The sequence below is a fragment of the Arvicola amphibius genome, chromosome 1, assembly GCF_903992535.2.
Source record: "Arvicola amphibius chromosome 1, mArvAmp1.2, whole genome shotgun sequence".
NCBI lineage: Eukaryota > Metazoa > Chordata > Mammalia > Rodentia > Cricetidae > Arvicola > Arvicola amphibius.
In genome coordinates, this window is record NC_052047.1 from 149,264,035 (window position 1) to 149,273,515 (window position 9,481).

The 9,481-nt window shown below is 50.6% G+C and overlaps 1 protein-coding gene across 1 annotated transcript; it reads left to right on the plus strand.

The window, feature by feature from the left end:
* Positions 1–154: 154 nt before the first annotated feature.
* Catsper1 (cation channel sperm associated 1) lies at positions 155–9,006 on the plus strand. Its single transcript, XM_042054420.1, has 12 exons — positions 155–1,208; positions 2,827–3,033; positions 4,572–4,685; positions 4,794–4,947; positions 5,266–5,357; positions 5,508–5,651; positions 5,766–5,829; positions 5,983–6,055; positions 6,152–6,212; positions 6,972–7,047; positions 8,723–8,837; positions 8,980–9,006. The coding sequence occupies exons 1-12, from the start codon at positions 155–157 to the stop codon at positions 9,004–9,006; spliced, it is 2,181 nt and encodes a 726-aa protein (XP_041910354.1).
* The last annotated feature ends 475 nt before the right edge of the window (positions 9,007–9,481 follow it).

Consider the following 9,481-nt stretch of genomic DNA (forward strand, 5'->3'; position numbering starts at 1 on the left):
ATAGAGAGGAGAGTTCCAAGAGAATAGTCAGATCTTCCTAGAAGCCTGGGCTATAGCTGGCACTAAGCTCAGCTTTAGCAGAGAAGAAGGTCCAGAAAAGGTCCTTTGGGTTCTCTACTTGAGCTCTCTTTGTTCCAGGGGCTCCAGTATAGTCATGGATCAACCCTCGAAGATGGACGAGGCTCATCGTGAGGCACACACGGCTAGAATGGATACAGGCCATCACTCCCACTCACCATACTCCCACGTCCACTACAGATCGGACCACAGTGGAGTCCACTACCCTTGGGAGCCCCCTCACCCTCCGTCTCACCATCATGGCGGATTCCACCATCAAAATGAATCCTGGCCCTTCCGTGAGTCCTCAGACTCTCAAGATGGTGCTTTCTTCCAGGAGTCCCATCACTATAGCAAACCCCGCCTCTCCACAGCATCTAGTATTGCCCCTTACCATTTGGGTGGACCTCATCATGGATCTCACCCCCATACTGAGTCTCACAACCATGGTAGGCCCCATGATGGATTTCATCCCCCCCATACTGAGTTCCACCACCATGGTGGGCCCCAAGATGGGTCTCATTCCCATACTGAGTCCCACCACCATCATCACAGACAGCCTCAAGATGGACATCATTATCATCGAGGTAGTGAGGCTTCGTCCCACTTCTCTACTGCATCAGCCAGCAAAAAGGATGCTTCCCACCAGGGGAAATCCCATGAATCCCATCATCAAGCCCACCACAATGGCAGGTTTCACCCTACTGAATCCCAGCACCATGAAAAGCCACCTCATTCTGAAGAGAGACCCTCCCACCAGTCCTTTGAGGGGTCCTCCAAGCAGGGAAGACCTCATCCTCGTGGCAGTCATCATGCAGGCCTCCAAGCCACCCATCACCATGGTGAGCGTCCCCACCACAGAGAGCACCGTTACCACAAAGAACAACATCTTGGAGAGTATCTTCACCCCAGAGAGCATTTCCACCATCACTATAGGCACACCTCCCAAATCTCTGTGATACCGAAGTCCCGCAGCACCATTGGCGTCTCCCCTTCTACTATGGGAGCCAAAAGCTCAGTCTTCAGTGTGCCTCGCTCCCACATGACAAGTCGATCGGGCACCTCTCGTGTTTCCAGCAGAATCCATCCCAAGGAGAGCTCCGAAGAATCCATCTCCTGGAGTGAAGACGACCACATTCAGAAGCGCAAAAGTGAGTCTCTGCTGGGCCTGCAGCCCGGACTCCTCCTCCCTCACGCAGACTCATGCACATTTAGTCCAGACCTTTGAGCTCAGTTCTCACCTGTATAGCATCCCACCCGCCATTTATGCTGCTTCTGCTCACTGTCCTACCCTTTATTCCTTAAGCTACATGGTTCTGGAGGCCACACAGTGTTTATGGTTCTGGAGGCCACACAGTGTCTATGGTTCTGGAGGCCACACAGTGTTTATGATTCTGGAGGCCACACAGTGTTTATGGTTCTGGAGGCCATACAGTGTCTATGGTTCTGGAGGCCACACAGTGTCTATGATTCTGGAGGCCACACAGTGTCTATGATTCTGGAGGCCACACAGTGTCTATGATTCTGGAGGCCACACAGTGTCTATGGTTCTGGAGGCCACACAGTGTCTATGGTTCTGGAGGCCACACAGTGTTTATGGTTCTGGAGGCCACACACACAGTGTATATGATTCTGGGGGCCACACAGTGTTTATGGTTCTGGAGGCCACACAGTGTTTATGGTTCTGGAGGCCACACAGTGTCTATGATTCTGGAGGCCACACAGTGTTTATGGTTCTGGAGGCCACACAGTGTTTATGGTTCTGGAGGCCACACAGTGTTTATGGTTCTGGAGGCCACACAGTGTCTATGGTTCTGGAGGCCACACAGTGTTTATGGTTCTGGAGGCCACACACACAGTGTATATGATTCTGGAGGCCACACAGTGTCTATGGTTCTGGAGGCCACACAGTGTCTATGGTTCTGGAGGCCACACAGTGTCTATGGTTCTGGAGGCCACACACACAGTGTCTATGGTTCTGGAGGCCACACACACAGTGTCTATGGTTCTGGAGGTCACACACACAGTGTCTATGGTTCTGGAGGCCACACAGTGTCTATGGTTCTGGAGGTCACACACACAGTGTCTATGGTTCTGGAGGCCACACACACAGTGTCTATGGTTCTGGAGGCCACACACACAGTGTCTATGGTTCTGGAGGCCACACAGTGTCTATGGTTCTGGAGGTCACACACACAGTGTCTATGGTTCTGGAGTGTTTCTTCACTTAGTCACTGTTTTATTCATTCGCATGTCCACGTCCTGACCGCTGAGGCTCCCGTGCCAATGTCTTGACAGTTGAGGCTCTCATCAAATGTGGATACCTTAACTGATACAGTCTCCCAGGCTCTGTGCCTACAATTTAGCAAAAATAGCAACAGTCTCATGAACAATCAGAGAGAGGCAAGTGACTTATTGAATGGGAACAGGAAAAGTAGTCAAGGAAAGGGACGATTTAGCAGGATCTTAAACAGGAAAGAGATCACCAAGAGGGCAGGATGGTGACAAGAATTAGGTTTTCTTTGAGTTTCCAGATGAGCAAAGGTAGATCTGTAGGATCAGGAACTCTCAGGACCTGCCAAGCCAAATCCCAAACATCTTGGTCTCTAAAGTGGAAGGTTTAAGGACTGTAGTCCCAAGACCAGCACAGAACAAGCATAGTGTCACATTAGTGAATGGGCAAGAGGAGGGATGTTCTCTGGGTGGGTGCCTGGGATCACTACACCCCAACACTGCCTGCCTGGGCATAACTTTCTGACTTACTTTCAGGGACCCAGCGGACCCACAAGAAGATGCGTTCTGGGAATATCTTCCAATTGATTTGGGGAAAAATATGTCACCTCATTTGGGGTCTCCGGCAAATGATGATGTCACTGACTCAGTCCCTGGGCTTTGAGACCTTCATCTTCATCGTGGTCTGCCTCAACACAGTCATCCTTGTGGCCCAGACCTTCACCGAGTTAGAGATCAGAGGTGGTAAGAGTCAGGTGCCACTATCTCTATGCTGAAGACAGTTGAGACTCCAGGACTTCCCATGAGCCTGAGCCAGTGCCAGGCAGTCTTTGAAACTTGTTAACTTCATCTTCATCCTTTGGCAACTCAGTGGCAGCTGGAGAACAGTAGTAGTTTATCGAGACAGGGTTCTCTGGAGCTTTGGAGTCTGTCCTAGAAGTCACTCTGTAGACCAGGCTCACAAAGATCCGCCTGTCTGTCTCCTGAGTGCTGGGATTAAAGGCTTGAGCAACCACCACCCAGTGGGGAATGTTATTTTAAGGTTTTTGCTTTTGTTTATACTCCATTTGTTTAACTCTGTGAAGCTGTGATTCTTTCCCTGACTGAACGTCCAATAGGCAGGAGCAAGTATAGTTGGTGCTGGCAAGCAGACAGTATAAATAGGAGAACGGAGGAAGAGGAGGACGTCAGGGGCCAGCCACCTAGCCAGCCATGGAGTAAAAGTGGAAGTAAGGCCGGGCGGTGGTGGCGCACACCTTTAATCCTAGCACTCAGGAGGCAGAGGCAGGCGGATCTCTGTGAGTTCGAGACCAGCCTGGTCTACAAGAGCTAGTTCCAGGACAGGCTCCAAAACCACAGAGAAACCCTGTCTCGAAAAATCAAAAAAAAAAAAGTGGAAGTAAGATGTACGGAAGTAAGAAAAGGAAAAAAGCCCAGAGGCAAAAGGTAGTTGGGAGCCGGGCGGTGGTGGCGCACGCCTTTAATCCCAGCACTCGGGAGGCCGAGGCAGGCGGATCTCTGTGAGTTCGAGACCAGTCTGGTCTACAAGAGCTAGATCCAGGACAGGCTCCAAAGCTGCAGAGAAACCCTGTCTCGAAAAACAAAAAAAAAAAAAAAAAAAAAAAAAAAAAAGGTAGTTAAGAAAAGCTGACAAGGAACAAGCCAAGCTAAGGCCGGGCATACATAACTAAGAATAAGCCTCCATGTGTGATTTATCTGGGAGCTGGGTGGTGCCCCCCACATAAAAAGAGCAAAAAGTTACCAACAACAGGTGATATTCTCAGAGGTGGAAATATTGCTGGAGACTACTGCAGAAAACCCACTAACTGTAGGCGGTGCTGTTCATGATGGAGCCACCAGGTGGCGCATATGCCCTAAATATATTGCTCAGGGGGCGTGGTGGGGGAGTCCTGGGTCTAGGGGAAGAGCCTGGAGACCTCCACCAGGAGGCCCTGGAAGGGTAAAAGCAGGAAGCCTGAGAACGCTGGCCTCTAAAGCCCAGTAGAGCAAGATGAAGAAAAAGATTCACCACACACCCACAGTCCAAGGCTGTAGTTTTAGGAGATGTTAAATGCTTTTATGCTCACAAGTTTCCAGGCCAGCCAGAGCTACCGAATAAGGCTTTGTCTAAATAAACCAAACCAAACCAAAAAAGAACCCAGCCAGGGACAGCCTGGGTGTTTGCCTACATGAGGTTCTAGAGATGAAATAAAAAGCTGGGCCGGGGGTGGGGTTCAGGATGTTGCGGATTGTCACTAAAAAAGCCTCTGATGTCCCCACAGAATGGTACTTCATGGTCTTGGACTCCATTTTCCTCTCGATCTACATACTAGAAGCTGTGCTCAAGCTAATTGCCCTGGGCATGGAGTATTTTTATGACCCATGGAACAATCTGGGTGGGTGGGTAGGTTGTGGGAGGAAAGAGGGACAGAGATGGGACTCTGGCTTAGGGGAACTTGTGGGTCTTGTGCCCCTCCGCAACTCAAGCGCCCGTCTACCCTCAGACTTCTTCATCATGGTCATGGCAGTGCTGGACTTTGTGCTTGTTCAGATCAACGCCCTCTCCTACTCGTTCTACAACCACAGCCTGTTCCGGATCCTCAAAGTCTTCAAGAGCATGCGGGCTTTGAGGGCCATCCGGGTCCTTCGGAGGCTCAGGTCATTGCCACCAAGGCTCCTTGTCCTGGCGTGGAAATTCTCAAGGGAAAGGGCACAGGGACCTGGATTTCCAGGGAGTCCACTGTGACCTGTTCCAGGGAGGGTGGTGGGTTGGCACCGTGACCCCTTGCATGCTTGGGATGAGCCTCCCTCGTGTTCTTGCAAGGATAATAGCTTTATTTTCCAGGAGAGCATGGGGACATGACTAGGTCACCAGTGAAAAGGGACCCCCTAATTTTAGTATCCAGTCTGGTTTTGGGTACAGCTTTCTGCTCCTACCGCCACTAACTCAGACTCTGCCTCCACCACCCCCCACAGCATTCTCACCAGTCTCCACGAGGTGACAGGGACTCTGAGCGGATCCTTGCCGTCAATCACAGCCATCCTGACCCTCATGTTTACCTGCCTCTGTATCCTGCGCAGTGGAGGTTGGGTGGCTGCTGGCCTAGGGCAGATGGGAGTTGGGAGCAGCAGGTCTGGAAGGGACTAGGTGAAGCCTGGTGAGAGGTGGGTACGGTGGCCGGGGTTCTGATTCTTGTTTCACCCTGAGCAATTGCTAGTCCTCTTCTCTGTGGTGCTCCGGGCGCTGTTCCGGAAATCGGACCCCAAGCGCTTCCAGAACATCTTCACCACCCTGTTCACCCTCTTCACTATGCTCACCTTGGATGACTGGTCCCTCATCTACATGGACAGCAGGGCCCAGGGTGGGCAGATGCTAATGGTTCCATTACATCTGCCATCTGGGGGCTGCTGATACCTGTTGGAACGGGTGGGGATTGGGGAATGCCTTTTGATTGAGTGACGCTTTCCCTCCCCAGGGGCCTGGTATATCATCCCCATCCTCATGATTTACATCATCATCCAGTACTTCATTTTCCTCAAGTGAGGCACCTGTCTTACTCCCCAGCTTCACCATGGCTCTCTACCTAATCCACCCCAGCCCTTACTCCACTTAGGCCGTACTGGACTCAGATGATAGTACGTGGCCTCTTCCCTGGTGTCCCCTTTAAGAGAACTCCACTGTCCCCTCTGCAGCCTGGTGATTGCTGTCCTGGTAGATAACTTCCAGATGGCGCTTCTCAAAGGCCTAGAGAAAGTGAAGCTGGAGGTACCACACACATGGGGAGAGGGCAGGGATGGAGGAAGTGTTCCAGGTGTGGGGGCCAGGGAAGAAACCCTGGGAGAACTGAGGCCTTTTATCTAGAAAGCTGCCCGGGTCCACGAGAAGTTGCTGGACGACTCTCTGACAGAGCTCAACAAAACAGGTACTGGCCAGTCCCTCTTGGCATTCCTCCCGCTCCTGAGTAGCCAAGGTGGCTTCAGGACGGTAGAGTCTGAGATGTGAGAGGACTATTCAAGGTTAAGACTTTGTTCCAAAGGCCTCTAGATTATACTCTAAAAGTCAATTCAGTTCAGCAATTTTGTTTTGTTTTGTTTGTTGTTTTGTTTTGTTTTTTGAGACAGGGAAAATAGATACACAGAGAGAATAAAAATAAATACATTTTTTGGGACAGAGAAAGAGAGAGGAAGAAAAAGAAATGAACACAGAACCTGAGCTTCAGGACCCTGCTCTGAGATCAGCAAAGCAGATCCCCACCTATGACTGATAGGTTACCTTAAGTGGAAACATAAATTAATTGGCTCCAGATAGCAAGTTAGGAATGCAGAGAATTTGGGGAGAGGCTTGGCCAGTACTCAAGTGGCCATCAGAATCTGGAATCTGGTCTTCACTATCTCTGTTCTGTCGCCCTTTTGTATGGTTTGGTCTTTTTTTGGAGGGAGGAGTCAAGACAGGTTTTCCTCTGTGTAGCTCTGGCTGTCTTGGAACTTGCTCTATAGACCAGGCTGGCCTCGAACTCACAGTGGTTTACCTGCCTCTGCCTCCTGAGTGCTGGGATCAAAGTCGTGCACCACCACCGCCTGGTTAAGATCTCCCTTGTACTTCCCTGGCTGGTGGGATTACCCTGCCTCCTTGAATCAGTCTTCGCCTGGACTTCCTCTGCCCATGCCCCCTCTCCATGTAGATGCTGATGTCCAGATGAGCGACAGCGCCTTGCAGGCTCAGTTTATCGAGAGAATGTTCAGCACCATGACAGAGAGGTGAGGAGACAGGAGGAAGGGGAGGCCTCAGGTCCAGGGCAAGAGGTCTGGAGGCCTGATGGTGGGTCTGCAGGAAAAAGAACACTGCCCACCTCTCCTGGGCAGGAGGAAGTGGGCAGACTAGACTCGTTTCCACACCCACAACTGGGATGTGGGAACATAAGCCTCCCTGGACAGTGAGGAGCAACAACCCAACTCTCAGAGAAAGATTCATGTTGGCTTCACTGCAAAGACCATATCAGCAGCAGAGCTTTCTCCTCTCTTTTTTTTTTTTTTTGTTTGTGTTTGTTTTTTGAGGCAGGGTTTCTCTGTGTAGCTTTGGAGCCTGTCCTGGAACTAGCTCTTCTAGAGCAGGCTGGCCTCGAACTCACAGAGATCCACCTGCCTCTCCTCCTGAGTGCTGGGATTAAAGGCGTGCGCCACCATCACCTGGCCTCTTTTCTCTTTGTTAAAGAAGCACCCTGACACTTGTCAGATTCAGGCTCCGTGACAGTGCCAGGGACCCCGTGAGAAGTCATACTGTATTACCGCCACTCGGCTCCACGTTCCAGAGTCTTTGCTGGTTCATTAGAGACAGACAGGTTTCAGCCATGTGGAAGGTTGAAGGGGGACTGATAAGACTCAGTGGGTGGACGAGTTAAGAGAGTAATGAACATAGGTGAATATAAGTGGGTGGTTAGATGGTTCTTTAGACTGAGTGGGTAGATCCAGGGATGAACAGGTAGGTGCAGGGGTAGGTAAGTATGGAACAATGCGACGGCTGGACAGGCGAGTGACTGACTGGGCACATGATGGATAGGCAGGTGGTTGAGTGGGCCCATGTTTAGGCTTGTGTAGATGAATGGACAAGAAGATGGGTATGAAAAATAAGTATATGGCAGGATGTGTGATTAAGAGATAAACCGTGGCTGATGTCTTTATGACAGACAGGGATATTTTGGGGATTGGACAACAGGCAGACTCACCGAGTATAATGGCGTACACTGGTAACCTCAGCTCCTTGGGAGGCTGAGGTGGAAGGATCACAAGTTCAAAGCCAGTCTGGACAACTCAGTGGGAACTCATCTCAAAATGTTAGGGGCAAGAAGAGATGGTGTTTGTAATGTGCTCTCCATGCAAGCATGAGGACCAGAGGCAACACCCATGGATAACTCTAGGTGTGGCAATGCATGTTTGTACCTGCAATCCTGGTGCCGAGGCAGTAAAGTCATCAGGATCCCTGTCTAGCCAATCAGTGAGCTCCAGATTCAATGGCAGACACCACCTTCAAAGATAAAATGGAAGTCTGGTAGTGGTGGCGCACACCTTGACTCCCAGCACTCAGGAGGCAGAGGCAGGTGGATCTCTGTGAGTTCGAGGCCAGCCTGGTCTACAAAGCAAATTTCAGGACAGCCAGGGCTACACGGAGGAATTCCTGTCTTCAAAAACACAAAAAAACAAAAACAAAACAAACAACAGCAACAACTCTAGAGGAAGATAACCAATGTTGACTTCATGTGTGTGCACACACATGCACACGTTCATGTGTGTCCACACACATGTGCACAATAATATACACAAAATAATAAATAAAATCTATAAAAAGAGAGGCACACTGGAGATAGAGGTCTAGGTCATGGCAAGCAGAGCCATGTTAGGGCCTAGGAACCCAGTCCTTGCCTCTGCCCGACCCCAGGCAGCGGGAGCTCCACTTCCAGTACCTACAGTTGGTGGCATCGGTGGAGCAGCACCAACAGAAGTTTCGTTCCCAAGCATCTGTCATCGATGAGATTGTCGACACTGCATTTGAGGTGAACCAGGAAGGATGAGAGGGGGAAAGGTAGAGAGAGGGTTGGGGGAGGAGCTCTTACCCAAAAGTGGTTCTGAGTAACAGGCGTGGCATTGGCAAAGGCTGGCTCTGGCTCTCTCACATAACCCTATCTGACCCCACAGGCTGGAGAAGAGGATTTCGGGAAATGACCCTGAGGAGTACCACCATATTGACTTGAGTCTTTGGCAAGTGGCCGACCAGGATGGGTTGGGACAAGTCCCTAACTCTGCTGGCATTCTTATCCAGAACTATGCTGGACTGAGGTCCCAACATAGTTTTAAAAAGCCCAGGTGGCTCTGTGTCCTCACTGGCTAGCCTGAAGCGAAGGTAGGGGAGTTGGAGAGTGTGCTGCAGGCATGTTAAGAGTTGCATGCAGCCGGGCGGTGGTGGCGCATGCCTTTAATCCCAGCACTTGGGAGGCAGAGGCAGGCAGATCTCTGTGAGTTCGAGACCAGCCTGGTCTACAAGAGCTAGTTCCAGGACAGGCTCCAAAGCCACAGAGAAACCCTGTCTCGAAAAACCAAAAAAAAAAAAAAAAAAAGAGTTGCATGCAGAGTTGGAGAGTGTGCTGCAGGCATATGTCAAGAGTTGCATGCAGAGTTGGACAGTGTGCTGCAGGCATAT

What these genes read in the sequence shown, in the direction of transcription:
- Catsper1 (XM_042054420.1), top strand. Translation starts at nt 155, where the DNA reads ATGGATCAACCCTCGAAGATGGACGAGGCTCATCGTGAGGCACACACG. An exon ending in CGGGTCCTTCGGAGGCTCAG is followed by an intron (nt 4,948 to 5,265) that starts GTCATTGCCACC and finishes CACCCCCCACAG; the next exon opens with CATTCTCACCAGTCTCCACG. An exon ending in TAGAGAAAGTGAAGCTGGAG is followed by an intron (nt 6,056 to 6,151) that starts GTACCACACACA and finishes CCTTTTATCTAG; the next exon opens with AAAGCTGCCCGGGTCCACGA.